We start from the raw sequence: 15,493 nt of genomic DNA, 5'->3' as shown, positions 1-15,493 counted from the left end.
TGCGACGAGTAGCCATGCATCCATTGGACGAATCAGAGGGGTTTTAGTCCGCATTACGGGCGAAAGTGGTTGAAGTCGGGGATACGGTGCTTGAAGACCGGCGCTATGGATCAGGAGATGACGTCCGTGCTACCAGATCAATCCTCCCATTGTACGAGGAACTCGTAGCCATCTCTTTCTGCAGAACATTCGACCGCTGGCCCCTCATCTTGACCAGCTAGGACATATCTACCATCATGAGCTATAAGAAGGCCCAGCCCATCTGCTGGAGCTACCATCCACCTCAGCATTATCCACTGCCACCTTGAACTACTGTCTCCTCCAACTGTTCCATTCAGCATCAACTGTATCAATATATCGTACCACTGTACCAGTAATTGATATTCTCTACTTTCTACTACAATACCAACAACTTCAATTGAAATTCCTACACTGGTATCGCCTTTTCGAACGAACAATCACAATGACTTCTCTCTTCCCTCACGCAGCCTACGCCGAAGATCAAGTCTCTTCGCATGCGATTCTCTACCTGCACGTCACACGTGCCGCAGCAATGATGGGTACAACAGCTTCCCACCGTCCCAAATAAGACAGCTCATTGACAGACCTCCAACAGGTTCATTCATATCCCTCATCACCGCGCCAACATCACTTCTAGCATCCCGGTATCGCCACAAAACACCATTCACCTTTACGACATTAGTCCCCCGCCTCTTCACACACTCCGCACGTGGCATCGTGCTCGGCTCGGTCGCAGGAGTGCTCATGACGTACGGACGAATGCGGGGCAAAGAAGAGATCGAATGGCAGGACAGGACGTGGAGACTACTGGAAAATAAAGGGGAGGTTGCGACGGATTGGTGGGTTTTTGATGGCGCAGCGGCTGGTGCGGTCGTGGGTGCTCTGGGTGTGAGGAGAGGGAGGATTCCGGTTGGACTGAGTACGGGTGTGCTTGGGGGTGCGGGAATAGGGTCGAGTGCTGGGGTCGCGTATATGATTTCGAGTTATGCGAGAGGGAGGAAGCCTGCGTAGAGTGGGTGAGATATAAAAGTCGATATCTGCGTTCAGTGGTTTGGCCAGAAGAAGAAGAGTCGCTATGGCTTCTGGTATATTGGATACAAAGAAGTACAACCCCCAGACCATGCATGTCTACTTATTATACAAGGTGTTTCATCCTACGCAAGTGATGAGGTCCGTAACGTCACGAAAATATACGCAAACAAACACTCCATCAAAATTATATCGGCGAGGTACTGCACTCATAGTCAAACCAGTCAATTCTACGAGTACATAGAAGCGCCGAAGCGGTGCTATTTGCAAGCTAGCAGTTGGAAACACTGTTAAGACTAACACCATTCAGGTAGGAGATCCTTGGGATCTAACATACACCATCCAATTGAACAAGCATCTATGATGCATCGGTAGCATCCCATAACGAGAAAAAAATATCCCGACGGGCCGCCTTGGTTCCACTTTCTCCACAGTACGTCACGATTCATTGTGTCGTACCGCGGCAAATGCCCTAGTAAATTATGAAAACAAACATGCACGCTCATGCCACGATTCTTCTCACAAACGCCTTGTTTCTTCGAATTGTACAATAGCAGTGAATCTACGACAAACATCCAATCATGTCAAATATCCAAACCATCCAGGTCCCCCATCTGGGCGGCATCACCGCCGCATATCAAACCGCCGCCCCAATCGACAACTCCAAACCCACTCTAGTCCTCATCAACTCCTTCACCACGACCTCCGACCTCTACCGCGACCAATTTTCCAACAAGGACCTCGCTTCCACCGCAAATCTGCTCGCCATCGAGCTCCTCGGCCATGGCCAGACCAGGACCGCCCACGCGGAGAACTGGACGTACTGGGACTCCGCAGTCATGAATTTGCAGGTTCTAGAAAAGTTGGGAGTGGAGAAGGCCTTCGCGCTGGGGACGAGTCAGGGGGGGTGGATTGCGGTTCGGATGGCGCTTCTGGCGCCTGAAAAGGTGGGTTTGGGCGATGGTTGACTCCGTTTTGAGGTGATTGAAAGGAAAACTGATATCGAGTACGTAGATCCTCGGCGTCATTCCTTTGGGTACCTCTATGGACTACGAATCCGGGATCAGTCGCGAACTTGGATGCTGGAACCCACTCGACTTGCTAGGGGCTACCATCTCCGCACTGTCTTCCAGCGAAGCAACACCCGAGTTCGTCGCGTCCGACGACTTCGGCGACTTGGTCGTCAATTCTGGGTTCGGGCCTGACTGCCCGAGCGAGGTTCGTGAGTTCTGGAAGAGTGAGCTGAAGAAGAACTATCAGGGTGATGACGGCAGGAAGAGGATGAGGATGGCGTCGATCAACTTGAGGGATCGGGATGGTTTATACTCTCGATTGAGTGATGTCAAGTGTCCTGTTCTATGGCTTCAGGTGAGTGTGTTAGTCCTTTGATATTGATGTCGAGCTAAATCTTTTAGGGCACTGCTGATTCTGTGTATTCGGTCGCAAATGCGGAGAAAGGAATTGCGCTCTTCACTAATTCACCCAGCGCTCAGTTGAGTTTGATTGAAGGTGGACATCACTTCCTGAATGCTTCTCGTCCTAAAGAGGTAGATGAGCACGTTCTCAAGTTCTTGAAAACATACGCAAACTAGGACAAACAACCGCAACAAAATCCGATTAAAGGCGTACGATCACTCATAGGACAGCAACTATTTCAGTCAATTATGCATCAATATCCTGATGAATAAAGCAACTAAATGATTAAATCGAAATTCAAACGCAGCTCTGTCTGGTATTTTGCAATGAGATTAGCGATATCAGCCGAAGCAATTGGCTACACGACGAGCAATCACTGCAGCGCACACCCAGTTTCCAAAATGTGGATCATGTCTCATGCAGTCTAACAATCACTTTTGTCAATACTATTGCTTCCATAGCTCTTTCAAGCAATCTCTTTCACCAAGTGCAAACAATGCTCTTTCACTGCACCACACAAAGTCCTCCCCCAGTCTTCCTATTTTAGATCCTTCTGTCCTTTCGTAATGCCTGCCTTGTTCTTATGATTCAACTCCACAACCTCATTCCTTCTCATGCACACATGAACAACGATTTTCAGCGATACACAAACACCAAAGATGTCGTGGTACGAAATCCGCAAGGACTCCAACGGAGCCAACCAACTCGTCCGACACAAAGGAAGCAAACCAAAGAAACGAACCAACGAACCAAAAACAACGTCAAATTCCACATCGAAGCGTATATCGAGACAGGGTAGAAAAGTCGTGCTCGTCAGTGAGGTCAAAGAGCGTGAGGTCCCTATCGTGGAGCTTCCGAGGATGCGTGAGGTCACTATCGTGGAACCTCCGAAAATGCGTGAAGGAATGGGCAAAGTGTTGCATCAGGGCGTTGACAGAGAAGCGGAGGAAAGGGTCCGGCAGATGCTGGGGCGTCTGCGGCTTCTGGGGCAGGATGGAATTCGTGGTGGTGAGTCTGGGTATGTCAAAGGTTCTGGGCTCGCTGCCATTGATACGATTCGAAAGCCCAGCGAGAAGCGTAACGGGACCAATATCGCGTCTGATGCATATCCGACTGTCAGCGAAAGAGCCGGGCGTTCTTTACGTACCCTTCCACCAGGGTGTACGAAAGGACTTCAAGGAGTGGAAAGGGGATTGTGTGGAGGGAAGAAAAGTGGGAAAATCGAGCATTGCAACGGCTACCGCGTTGAGACTCGGGTGCCGTTAGGTTATAGGAGTCCAAGTGTAGAGTCGGTGTCAGAGGAGAACGTGGATGATGGGATTTGATATCTTTCGTCTGAAGATTGGGGATAATAGTAAGAGAGAGGGAATCCAGGAGTCGGTATATATGGCAAGTATTGCATCACTGGATCACGCCCAAGTAGGACGCAAGCCAAATGGCGAAGTTAATTAGAGCTAAAGGAGTGGTAAGGGTCAATACTGAAGCAGAGAACGGAATGTAATAATAGTGTTTGCGGAGTCTAGCAGTATAATGCTGGCTATCGCGGTCCCGGCAATCGGGAATCAAATTAGAAAAGAGTGTGATTCATTCTTCCATAACCTTGGTCTGTTCATGTGTATACTTTAACATCTTACACGACTGGCATGCCTCCTGGCAGTTCTGTAAGCCAGCCATCCAAGTTCTCCTTGACCTTCTGTGCCTGGGCACATTTGTTTCCTGTTGCAATACTCTGGGTCTTCAGTTCGGGGCAATTTATGTTGCAATTGGAGTCCATGGCTTTCTGGAGCGCATCACCTTTCCAACCGAACACCTACAACAGCGATCAATGACTGAAAAAGAAGTAGAGGAGGTTTCGACTTACATAGTCCCCATGGTTCCCGTATCCGGTCCTGTACATACAACGTCAACTTTGTTTCTATACTTTCTGGGCTGATGGAACTCACTGGTCACCGAAGCTCCATACAAAGGGCTGGCTGCCGTCTGTAGGCCACAGTGATTTGTCATTAAACTTCGTGGTATCAAAGATGACCTCGTAAAATAGCTGCGGGAGTTTGACAGGATGCGATGCCGGGCAGGGCTAAAATAGGTAACGTCAGTCTCGCGGAAGTGTCATTATAGATGAGGTACCGAAATACTTACTCCACCACTTTCGAAAGTTCCGCTGCTGGGATAAGCCTACTCGGATTTTAACAACAAATTGTACACTACAGGAATGTTACAGAAGAATCATACCACATGAGCCATATGGTCCGGGGCTATAATCTCTAAGTCAGCATGGAATTTCCTAGGCGCGATACCAATTCTTACAATCTAGATTAACGCCATCCCAACACGTTGGGAAACGGACATTCACCATGATTCCAGCCGGGCAGGCTTTTTTTGGGAAGTCTAGTGTCTCTCCGGTGCGAGTGTTCATGTTTTGGAGGCATGTGTAGGTCAACTGGCGGAACTTTTTCGCCTCTGCCTCGGTCCTGTAGGAGGGGTTGCCTTTGTATTCTGTGTTAGAAGGTGGTAGTACCAACCAGCGGTGACCAACGCACCAACTATCATTCTGAAGCCTTTCTTGAATGCTGTGACTTTGGCTTTTCCTTGAAGGATAGGTGTGTAGTACACCGTCATACCACCCGAAGCAGATTCGAAGCCAACATTTTGTTTGATAGGCACTCGCTTGAATGTACCATTCTTAGCACGGTAGAAAAGTACTGCCGTCCAGTAATTGGACTTCATTTTATATAATCAGCCTGGAAATTCAAAAACTTTGTTGAACTCGTCAAGGAAGAGCGTTGGGAATAGAAGGTAGGAGGTAATCTGTGATACGAAGACAGCATCGAGCAGCTTCAACCTCGGATTCGCGACCACGATGGTAAAATACGTACAAAATCTTCAGCAAAGGTACATGTTGTGCAAGTCGCTTCATCTGAAGGTGATATAGTTGGGTCCATAGAGGCATTGAACGCATTGCCGCCGATGATCTGGTGTACGTGAGGGGACTGTTTTTCACCAGGATTGACGAGTGGATCGAGCCGTTCTATGACCAGTTGAGAACATGAGAACCGTAAGAGAGCATGAATACTAGGCGCAAGGAGCGCTAGGGATGCGTAGGGTGCCCACAACATTACGAAGATTATTGATAGAACACCAGGAGCCACTGAGTTCGGAACTGGCCTTGACTTGAAGACGGACTTGGCGGACTTCTTATGCAACCTCCCTCTTCTTGTGGGGAGGCGGATCTCATCTATATTTGCATTCGGAGTGTTACCTCAGTCCAGTCTCGTGGTCCAATATCGTGGGGTTGTTATGGTCATGGATTGTGATTGCCTGCTTAGTTTCATTTAGGGGAGACACAACCTTGGGAAATCTATAGCCAAGTGCATATGGCAATGTGCGGAAGATGAGACTGTGTTCATATTCCGCCAATACCTCAATTCGCCCAGCACACTATAATCTAGTCAATGGCAGACCTTGACGTCGATTGAAGCTTCAATATTGTCTGGATTAGGACTTGGCGGCATGGGATCAGCGCGTACGGTAGTTAACAATTCTGCCGGGAGCCGCTTCGAGAGGCGAACAATATAGTACCCCACACCCAGGAACATTCTATACAGATTAAGTATAATCCTAGGGAAAATGTACAATTGCCATATGTCCGAGCATTCGCCGGAAAGAGTTGGATGGATATCTGTTCAGCACCTATATGGTTGTAGGGGTTGCCCAAACACTTCGAACAGCGCCATGTTGGGACCGTTTTGCACTATTGACATTAAGAATGTGTTTTGCATTAAAACAAAGGCCCCGACTAAGTTGCAATAAAATCGCTCTCCTCGTCACTACCAAAATCACTGATATCGCTTATTTCGTCGCTGTCATCGTCGTATGCGGTTGCCCTTTTTCTTTTCGCTTTGCGTTCACCTGACGTCTTGGTCTTCGCTGTGCTCGGTCGAGCTTCTTTACGGCCACCGGTTCGCTGAACAAGGTGATCTATCACACAACCCTTTTCCCAGCCTTCGCTATTCTCGCCTGTAATCGCTCTACATCTCGGACATGTTTTCCCATGCTTTATTAGAAGATAATGCAGTGGATACTTTAGGTCATCCGGAATCATGACATCTAGATGCGCGTAGGTTGAATTCCTAGTTGGCCCGCTGAACGTCCCTTTGCTCCCGGTAGGCAAACCGGCTGGATCGCCTGGTGGAGGCACCCATCCGAGCCATTTACTCAGGCGAAATACATGGGTATCAACGGCAAAGCTGGGGCGCTGGAGACAGAATAGCAAGACACAGGATGCCGTCTTTGGGCCTATACCAGGATATTTGGTGAGGGCGTTGAACGCATCGTCATTCGAGAACTGATGGAGATGGTCAAGCGAAATCACATCTCTGTTTGCTTTACTTATTTCCGCTTCCTTATCCACGGAAGGTTGGTCTGGATTGTCCGCGGATTCAGAGGCCAAGGAGTCACGACGAGCTTGGTTCTCCTCCCAAACCATTTGCAATATTTTCTTGATATCCTTGCTCTTTACATCTGCAAGGCCACCACTCTTGATAGCTTCGAAGATCTCCTTTGTGTCCGCTAAGCGTACTTTGTTCCAATCAACGCTTCCTTTTCCAACACCATTCTTAAGGATTCCAAATCTGGATACTAGGCCAGCAAATGCGCGAGAAGAGTTGGTGTTGGAAGTAGCAGCCGAAAGCCGAGTTCGGATGAGTGCGTCTAGCACGGAAGGCACTTCCCCGCAGCCTGACACTGTAAGGGATGGTGTGGGAATGGTTTTGGGGGCAGTGACTTTCCCATGTATGCTGGAGAGTAAGCGGACGACTTCTTGACACTCGGCTTTAGTTGGATGGTGATAATTTGGGTATGGACTCTGCCCGGGTGTTAAGCCATAGGTGTTGTTTTTCGTCTTTGTTGATTTCGCTTTCGCTTTGGTGCCAGGGGTACCTTCCTCTGAAATAGCTTCTTTTTTCGGTGATGCTAGGCTTTTAGACTTTCGGACCTTGCTCGATCTCTTCGGTGCTGTATCTTCCTCTGCCTCTTGTTTCACAGAAATATCTTCCACATGTCCCAGATTGTGGGGAAGGTCCTCCCTTGGTTCTTCTTTCACGGCGTCGGTTCTCGAACGTTTGGCCTTTTTCTTTGGCGATGGAATCAGTTCCTCTTTACCATTGGAATGCTCCTTCTTCTCGACAATGGCTGCACCGCTTGTGCGTTTTCTACGGGATTCCGTTGTAGTTGAAGCGCCAATGTCACGGGCGGCGTCTCTGGCATTGGACTGCTGAGTGGCGAGCCTAGCAGCCGATCCACGGGTCACCCTTCCTGGCATTGCGAAAAGTGATGAATCTGAAATGTCCGGGAACACCCTCCAAGGGACGCGATGTATCGCCAGACTTAGCTTGTGCGGTCAAAGATTGGTAAATAAGCTTTGTTCCGAGAAATCAGGGGCTCGCTGTTGAATCTGAGACCCGTCTTTGCCACGAGCCAAATCTCAAATGTCGCATATACTCAGCTTGATATGACAATAAAGAGGAAAGTGCCAAAATATGTACTTGACGATAGGATATACAAGGTATGGTCACGTAGATACATACGACATGACGTACTTGATTGGAGCTTGGACCCTGCAGGGACAACCGAAACCCGCGATCGCGCGACTCGTGTAACACCAAACCCTATCGTGACCCCGCAACTCTCTCAACCTTCAATTCCCCTATCATTACGAAAGCATGGCCGGAAAAGCTCCACTGGTCGTTCCCGCCCTCAAGCGACATACTGCTACAGTCATTGTTGCCCATGGCTTGGGTGATAGTGGCGCAGGCTGGTAAACAGGCCTCGTTCCCCCCACGCTCTCTGTCCCATGCTCATCAAGTTGTAGGCTTTTCCTTGCAGAGAACTGGCGACGTCGAAGCAAATTCGAGGAAGTTTCTTTCATTTTCCCAAATGCGCCAAATATCCCGATAACACTGGTATGTGAGAAACTCGGAACCTGAGATCGGGATGCTGGAGCTCATCTCTCTTCCACAATGCTCACTTCTGACCAGAACATGGGCATGCGGATGCCGGGCTGGTATGACATCAAGTCGTTGTCAGACCTAGCTGCTCGGGAAGAAGACGAAGCCGGTATCAATCGATCCAAGGACTACTTCCACTCCCTCATCGATGCCGAGGTAGCGAAGGGCATTCCCGCGAACCGTGTCGTTATTGGAGGGTTCTCACAGGGAGGTGCTATGTCATTGTTATCTGGAGTCACATACAAAGACCAGCTTGGAGGTATCTTCGGCTTGAGCTGCTATCTTCTGCTGCAAAGCAAGATCAAGGGCATGATCCCCACGGAAGCACCGAATCAGAATACCCCAATTTTCATGGGCCACGGCGATTCCGATCAGGTCGTTGCGCATAAATATGGTCAGATGAGCGCGGATGCACTTAAGGCATTGGGATATAAGATCGACTTCCGGACATACGAGTATGGCAGCCCAGCTTCATGGAAATGCTCGGACTAACTCTACCAACCAGAAACCTCGTCCACTCTGCGGACCCTGAAGAGATTGATCACCTCGAAGCATACCTGAACCAACAGATTCCCCCACTTGGGGATGGGAAGGACGGGAGCTCCTGACTGTTTGCGGAGATCCGGAACCTCGCTCCCGGACAGGTCGACTTCACAACCGCGACAATACTCCTGATATCTATTGTATTCGCCTGGCTAGCGGTGTACAAAGGGCTGCGGTGGAGAATCCTCACAAAATACCCAGCTACCAAAGAGGAATGAACTAGCATTCAAGATCGCTACGACTAATGCAGCCCATTTTAGATATCTTCGTGAATTCACACCTGCCCTGTATCGCATCTACCCGAGAGCTTTCCATAATCGTTTGGTATCGAACAAGGAGCTTAAAAGGTTCCCTATTCATTATACAGTCCCTTTGCTCATGAGAGGTTGATCAAACAATGCAATTTCATCCAGGCTAAAGATTATCGATGGCATATATAGTATGCCGTTATTGTGCCCAATAGTTTTATTATCGCAGAGCATGTCTCTAGAAATTGCCTCTGGCAGCTATTATCCGAAAGATCACGGAGTATCAATAATACCAGTTTATTGGATCGTCGATTAGAGCGCCAAGAAGTATAAACCTTTCTGTTTCTCGCGCATCAACGCCTCCTAGCAATTGCCAGTCCACAGATCAAACAACATTACATTGGCAGATATCTAACTGAAGTCGGGCATGCATTTCCCGCAAACAGAAATGCAATTGAGCCAACAACATTGCGCGGCTTTCAGCTCAAACCCCCTAACTAAATAAAGAAGAAAACTAACCTTCTCACTAGCTAGGCTCACCAAATCCCCAAATTGTGCAATTATCTTCTCCGTTAGAATGAAGTTGAAACTAAGGTCTCTGAAACATCTCCACTCCCTCAGTATGATGCAATCATACGGCGCCTCAAAACTTCTCGATTGGTTCTGACGTCGCGAACACCCGAGACCATCGGCACCAAAGCCATGACTATAAGACTCGAGGCGTTCATTCAAGTACCCCTTTCCTCTCATTCTCCCATCTTTTAATGCATGATGTTTATTTCGCGGAATTCCAATGTCATACTGACGCATGTGCTACGTTCTGTCGTCAGAAATTCTTGTGACGTCAACTATCGTCACCATACAGCAAACATATTGACTGCACCCTATTCCTCGATCGCTGTCATCGAAAGAGCAGAAACATTTCCAATTCACACGAAAGCACGATATCAAGCGGCACAATCACAGGGTTATTTTCACAAACGAAGCTACAGTATGTCGAATAACAACCAGCAATTCCAACTTGGACAAGTGTTCAATGTCAAGGACAGGGTTGCTTTGGTGACGGGCGGCGGTTCGGGCATTGGATTGATGATCACTCAAGCACTAGCTGTCAATGGAGCCAAGGTCTACATCACCGGACGCACTCAGGAGAAACTGGATACTGTCGCAGAAAACTATAGTAAGGACATTCAAGGTCAAATTATACCGATTCAGGGAAACGTTGCAACCAAAGAGGGCGTCAAGTAAGTCTCTGGCCACTGTATTCCCCATAATGCTGTTTGGGTTCAGATACTTAAAATAATAGAAAACTTGTTCAAGAGATCGAATCTCGTGAGAAGTGCCTCTGCATCTTGGTTAACAATGCTGGAATTGCCACCTCCAAAGCCGACACTTCTGGAGAAAAGAGCGCAGAGGAAGCCAGAAAAGAGTTTTTTGATTCCACTTCCGTTGAAGAATGGACAGATACCTATGCTACCAATGTAGTCGGCCCGTACATGATGACAACTGCATTTTTGCCTCTTCTCCAAAAATCAACGGAAAACCACCCAGGATGGTCGGGTACGGTTATCAACATTACCTCGATTTCTGGTCTGGTCCGTATATCTCAGGGCCACTTCGCCTACAACTCTAGCAAGGGAGCCCAAGTTCATCTAAATAAGCTTCTATCTGCTGAGATTCAACAGGCTGGTCTGAAAGTCAGAGTAAACTCTATTGCTCCAGGCGTCTTCCCGAGCGAAATGACCACGCAGGAGAGTGACGAAACACAAAAGAGTCATATGCCAAAGGAGAAGAAAGAAGGGCTACCTAGTCAGCGACCCGGAAAGGACCAAGACATGGCCGCTGCCATTCTCTTCGCCGCAAGCTGTCAGTACCTGAATGGGTGAGTGCATCATGCAGTTCCGATGCGTCGCAACTTCGCTAATGACTGTAGGCAAACGATTGCTGTGGACGGCGGCTACCTTATCCAGGCAGGGACGTGAGCAAAAAGGACACAGTTCTTTAAAACCTCTTACATGGCGAAGACATAGGTGCACAATTGCTGTTTTTAGGGCTGAAACAGGTATACAGGGCGGTCCTTCACAGACTTCGCATTCACCAAATTGCGCGGTTGGCCAAGGGAAGAAGGCATAACGGCTGACCGTGCCCAGAGAATGCTTCAGGCACAGTTAGCAAGGAATCAGAATCAATGAGATGCATCAGATGAGGCCCATTTTACAACTTTGATCTATGTGATTGGTATCAGTGCAAGCTCGCTACGTAGGTCTAGAACCCCGTTCTCCACGTTTCATGATGTAGCGACGTGGATCTTCAACTGGGTGGCGCCCAGATGCATGCGCCACACTATCCTGGTACAAGTTGAAATTCCATCCCATCACATAATATAATTGACTGGGTTATTCGATTTTGGAATTCGTGATTTCCCTATTGAAATAGACAGTTTTTTTTGGGAAATAAAATAGAATTCACAGACTCCTCTAAGTTCTCTTGTGTAGACGATACAAGCACGGAGTTTGCGAAAACCATGGTCAAGAATTATGGCTTACTCGACCCCCAAAACATGAGACGTGCATCATCACGAAGGTGTCTTCATCGTTTCTTGACCTCTTCGTTTAGATGAGGGCGCCGCGCGAATTGAGCCGACTTCCGTTATGGTCATCAGCTTCCTTTCGCTTCGTGGCGAAGCTTACCTCAGGCACCCCCAGAAGCAGTCCGGACATCAACTTCCTGTCACAGAAACTCAACCTTACCGGTACCAATTATATCGCCCAACAGCCTAATTGGGTCAAGGACTACAGGAATTATACATACAAAACATCGCTTCCCATGGATGAAGCAAGTCGAACTGAGCTTGGCGTTGGGTCGAACGCTTCATGGTACTCGGGACCACAACAGTATCGAATGCATTCAAAGAGCACTCAGCCTCCGATCCTGGGCCCATGCATTGTCACGAAGCCTCAGACATATCTCCGTGCGGGGGATTTAAATTTTACTGCGCATTTCAAAAGGTTCGTGTGTGGCTAGATCGGGTTGGACCCATGGGCCTACGCCCCTCAAATGAATATATAAAAACGTTGAGACAGTTCCATCTAGTTGTCCTCTATTTTCAAGTCTCTCATTACACATAAAGCCAGCTGTTACTCCTGCTCTACTATATTCCATCGCTTTGAATCCAAGTCTTTCGCTTCAAGATATCATCACCATCGACAATAATTCATAATGCGTTTCACTCTCGCATCTATCGCCGCGCTTGCAGCTGTAGCATATGCCCAGTGCGGACCCAACTTCGACAACAAGATGTGCGAAGCTGGACAATGCTGTAAGAGTCTTTGAATTCATTGTTATGATCTACAATGCTAACTACTAACAAGGCTCTCAATACGGTTGGGTAAGTTGAAATGAACATCCTGATCCTCATGAATGGATGTCACAGTCTAAGAGGATTAAGAAAATTTATGACGTCCTATACTAATCGATAGAACAGTGCGGAACCACCCAAGAATATTGTGATGCCGCTACCTGCATGAAACAATTCTCTGGAGCTCAATCAACCTGCAACAATGGACAACAATCTGGCCAAAATCCTGTCCAGGCTCCTGGTCAAGCTCCTGGTCAAAACCCTGGTCAGACCATTGGCGAGGTTCCCAATATCGATGTTTGTGGTAATGCTCAGGGAGGGATCAGCTGCCCCGGTGTCGGTTTGAATGTACGTTGTGCACATGCTGTACAAGCTCCTCATACAGATACTAAAATAATCAGGGTTACTTCTACCGATGCTGCTCATCTGCCGGCCACTGTGGGCCGAAGAACGATCTTCAAGATGAAGCCATGTACTGTGGAACGGGCTGCCAGGCAGGATTCGGAAAGTGCAATAGTCAACCAAAGCCTACTCAGTCCCCTTCAAACGCCGGGACTGCACAGTCTGGAGAAACCTGCGGGCCCATCGTGAACAAGAGGTGTGCTTCTGGCCTTTGCTGCTCAGGATCCAATTTCTGTGGTACTGGGCCGGAATTCTGTGGTTCCGACAACTGGTGTCAGTCTAACTGGGGAAATTGCTCTTAGAGTTCCCCATTTCCTGGAGCGAAATCGTTAGAGACAAGAGTCCCTGTGGTTGGCTAGAAAATGTTGCAGTTTGTCTTGAGTAGCGTTTTTCCTTTCACAAATATTCTATTGAACGTAGACGTAGAGAACCATGTTACCCCAACGTGAATTTTATTCCTCACCACACATTCCCGGTATCCTTTTGTTGAGCAGCTCTGACTCCGCGCATGCTCATCCTCATTGACGACGCATATATCTACCTACTTTCCCTGGCCCCGCCAGAGGAGTTCAGGGATTGTGATCTAATCATTCTCAAAAATCATCGTATAGAACCATCCCCAATAATCAAACACGATGAATGAGAGCACCAAAGACTTCTACTTCCGTGGCGGCGGAAACATCATGGAAGCCCACCATATGACTCGCTATGTCTATCCTTGCCTCTTCGATTACCACAAGTCACAACTCCTCATGCCAGCCCCAAGAAACGCATCGCAACGATCTCGGCCGCAGGGTCGCGGGCAGTGGGATAATACATTCATTTCCATATCCCCAGTTCAGTCCAAACAGAATCGTCCTCCCACTTTAGAGAAATTCAAGGCTACGCTGAGTGCCCAGACGCGTCAACAAGACTGCAAGAGCAGGAACTCACTTGGGCGAGCTATGGCACGCATATCTTGCTATGAGGGCAATACGACTCTTGAGGCAGGGAAGATAAAGTTGAAGGATGGGCCGTACTACATTATTAGGAGGACGACAGCCATTCGACTGGCACATGGTGAGACTTTTAAGGCCGCACGCGAGACTCAAACATATCACATTCCCGTGAATAAATGGAAGGATTTAAAGCCGAATTCGAGTGTCAAGCACGACTGCTGGTGGCAAAGGTTACAGGTTAGTGGTGTATATGGTATAATATTAATAGATCCTGTATTGATGAGTTTTGTTTCGCAGGATTTGTTCACATCAAGTTTTGACAGAGCTTGGTGGAACACAATCGACCAATTTGAGAACGTTCTACATCTCCCAAGTCCGCAGACACAATGGTATGTACAGTCACAAGATTACATGTTATTAAATTAACAGCATTACAGGCTCCCTAGAAACGATATAATTGAGTGCGGGATTCGACCTGTGCCAAGTCCTAAAAAACTTCCACCTGATCAGAAGGACTGCCCATCGTGCTTAGATACCTTCTTTACCGAAGCTGGGCCAGCCTACCGATTCCCCTGCGATCACTTCCTTTGCCTCACATGCTCGGTATCTCTGATTGATGCAGCAGGTAATACTGCCTTTGAACTTGGATGAACATGTCCGAACGCACGGCTAACAATTTCAGATAAGAATAAGCTAGGCCCAGAAGATGTCAATAAGTATCCTGATGGTCCATTCATACGCTGTCCTACCTGTCGGTTCTTCATATCTGTGGGAAATCGCCGTATCGATTTCATTCGACCGGATGAAGTCAAGTTTTGGAGATGGCGAACCGTTATTGACGCGCTGGAGAACATGCTGACACGAGATCTGGTCGGCGAGATCAACTTCTCACAAGAATCTGGATATATCCCCCCGTTTAGTCTGCACAACCGTGAACAACCCGATATCGCATTGGGAGTCAGAGACGCTGCGCGAGCGCACATTCGCAGTGAGCACTTAACCGATTGGATGATGAGAGTACCTGTGTATGCTGCTTCACTGCAACCATGGGGCCACGATGCCGACAACCCGACGAGATTTCCCGAATCGAAAGTATTGCATGCCGCTCTCATTGAGGAGTTTAATTGTCTCGAACAAGCTCGAACACTGTTCACTATTAAGGAACTGATGGGCCATTTAACACGACTGGGAGACTGGGCCGTATATCCACGGTTACGAAACCTGACAGATAATCAACGGCAACACAACCCAATGTACCCACCGGGATTTGAAACATATCTAATATGGCTTTGCGAATGGATTTCTTATGGGGCTTTTATTCGGCCTACAGCTCGATCGGACCTATATCGTTTTCTGGAGAGGATGGACCGGGAGAAGGGGGTTTGGTGGAAAGGGCATCCATTTTTGAGAAAGGCTTGACTGAAAAAAATACAGCTGAACATGCAAGTCTTCCGTCGATGTAATATTACCCTCTACACGATATAATACTAGGGATAAGTTCATGATCTATGTTTCTACCGTTGGTAGTACAAG

At 48.0% G+C, this 15,493-nt stretch overlaps 9 protein-coding genes across 9 annotated transcripts; 7 read left to right on the top strand and 2 right to left on the bottom strand.

Moving 5' to 3' along the window:
- Nucleotides 1-161: 161 nt before the first annotated feature.
- BU24DRAFT_420356 (uncharacterized protein) lies at nt 162-1,282 on the top strand. The gene is made up of 2 exons (XM_033527444.1): nt 162-560; nt 617-1,282. Exons 1-2 carry the CDS (start codon nt 464-466, stop codon nt 1,030-1,032), a joined length of 513 nt encoding a protein of 170 aa, XP_033385656.1. The 5' UTR covers nt 162-463; the 3' UTR covers nt 1,033-1,282.
- A 287-nt stretch (nt 1,283-1,569) lies between these two features.
- On the top strand, nt 1,570-2,741 carry BU24DRAFT_367020 (alpha/beta-hydrolase). Its single transcript, XM_033524334.1, has 3 exons — nt 1,570-1,997; nt 2,065-2,418; nt 2,466-2,741. Exons 1-3 carry the CDS (start codon nt 1,632-1,634, stop codon nt 2,640-2,642), a joined length of 897 nt encoding a protein of 298 aa, XP_033385655.1. The 5' UTR covers nt 1,570-1,631; the 3' UTR covers nt 2,643-2,741.
- Nucleotides 2,742-3,125: 384 nt separating this feature from the next.
- BU24DRAFT_407356 (uncharacterized protein) lies at nt 3,126-3,791 on the top strand (the record flags this gene model as incomplete). The annotated part of the gene is made up of 1 exon (XM_033525804.1): nt 3,126-3,791. The coding sequence occupies one exon, from the start codon at nt 3,126-3,128 to the stop codon at nt 3,789-3,791; it is 666 nt and encodes a 221-aa protein (XP_033385654.1).
- A 305-nt stretch (nt 3,792-4,096) lies between these two features.
- BU24DRAFT_344681 (uncharacterized protein) lies at nt 4,097-5,582 on the bottom strand (the record flags this gene model as incomplete). The annotated part of the gene is made up of 8 exons (XM_033523410.1): nt 4,097-4,276; nt 4,328-4,355; nt 4,410-4,543; nt 4,606-4,641; nt 4,699-4,721; nt 4,774-4,953; nt 5,007-5,187; nt 5,343-5,582. The coding sequence occupies 8 exons, from the start codon at nt 5,580-5,582 to the stop codon at nt 4,097-4,099; spliced, it is 1,002 nt and encodes a 333-aa protein (XP_033385653.1).
- A 686-nt stretch (nt 5,583-6,268) lies between these two features.
- BU24DRAFT_327615 (DNA glycosylase) lies at nt 6,269-7,609 on the bottom strand (the record flags this gene model as incomplete). The annotated part of the gene is made up of 1 exon (XM_033522998.1): nt 6,269-7,609. A coding segment is annotated over one exon (1,341 nt), but the record flags the coding sequence as incomplete, so codon positions are not given.
- A 577-nt stretch (nt 7,610-8,186) lies between these two features.
- BU24DRAFT_432067 (acyl-protein thioesterase 1) lies at nt 8,187-9,079 on the top strand (the record flags this gene model as incomplete). The annotated part of the gene is made up of 4 exons (XM_033529905.1): nt 8,187-8,281; nt 8,336-8,426; nt 8,502-8,926; nt 8,977-9,079. 4 exons carry the CDS (start codon nt 8,187-8,189, stop codon nt 9,077-9,079), a joined length of 714 nt encoding a protein of 237 aa, XP_033385651.1.
- A 1,176-nt stretch (nt 9,080-10,255) lies between these two features.
- On the top strand, nt 10,256-11,244 carry BU24DRAFT_344881 (NAD(P)-binding protein; the record flags this gene model as incomplete). The annotated part of the gene is made up of 3 exons (XM_033523422.1): nt 10,256-10,506; nt 10,569-11,144; nt 11,196-11,244. The coding sequence occupies 3 exons, from the start codon at nt 10,256-10,258 to the stop codon at nt 11,242-11,244; spliced, it is 876 nt and encodes a 291-aa protein (XP_033385650.1).
- A 751-nt stretch (nt 11,245-11,995) lies between these two features.
- Nucleotides 11,996-13,458, top strand: BU24DRAFT_367004 (carbohydrate-binding module family 18 protein). The gene is made up of 4 exons (XM_033524333.1): nt 11,996-12,581; nt 12,634-12,650; nt 12,747-12,968; nt 13,022-13,458. The coding sequence occupies exons 1-4, from the start codon at nt 12,482-12,484 to the stop codon at nt 13,322-13,324; spliced, it is 642 nt and encodes a 213-aa protein (XP_033385649.1). The 5' UTR covers nt 11,996-12,481; the 3' UTR covers nt 13,325-13,458.
- A 199-nt stretch (nt 13,459-13,657) lies between these two features.
- Nucleotides 13,658-15,379, top strand: BU24DRAFT_490502 (uncharacterized protein; the record flags this gene model as incomplete). Its single annotated transcript, XM_033533717.1, has 4 exons — nt 13,658-14,197; nt 14,258-14,349; nt 14,398-14,585; nt 14,643-15,379. 4 exons carry the CDS (start codon nt 13,658-13,660, stop codon nt 15,377-15,379), a joined length of 1,557 nt encoding a protein of 518 aa, XP_033385648.1.
- Nucleotides 15,380-15,493: the final 114 nt, after the last annotated feature.

The sequence above is a fragment of the Aaosphaeria arxii genome (assembly GCF_010015735.1).
Source record: "Aaosphaeria arxii CBS 175.79 unplaced genomic scaffold BU24scaffold_3, whole genome shotgun sequence".
Classification (NCBI taxonomy): domain Eukaryota; kingdom Fungi; phylum Ascomycota; class Dothideomycetes; order Pleosporales; genus Aaosphaeria; species Aaosphaeria arxii.
Note: the sequence above shows the minus strand (reverse complement) of the source record. Positions and strands in the feature narration are given on the sequence as shown.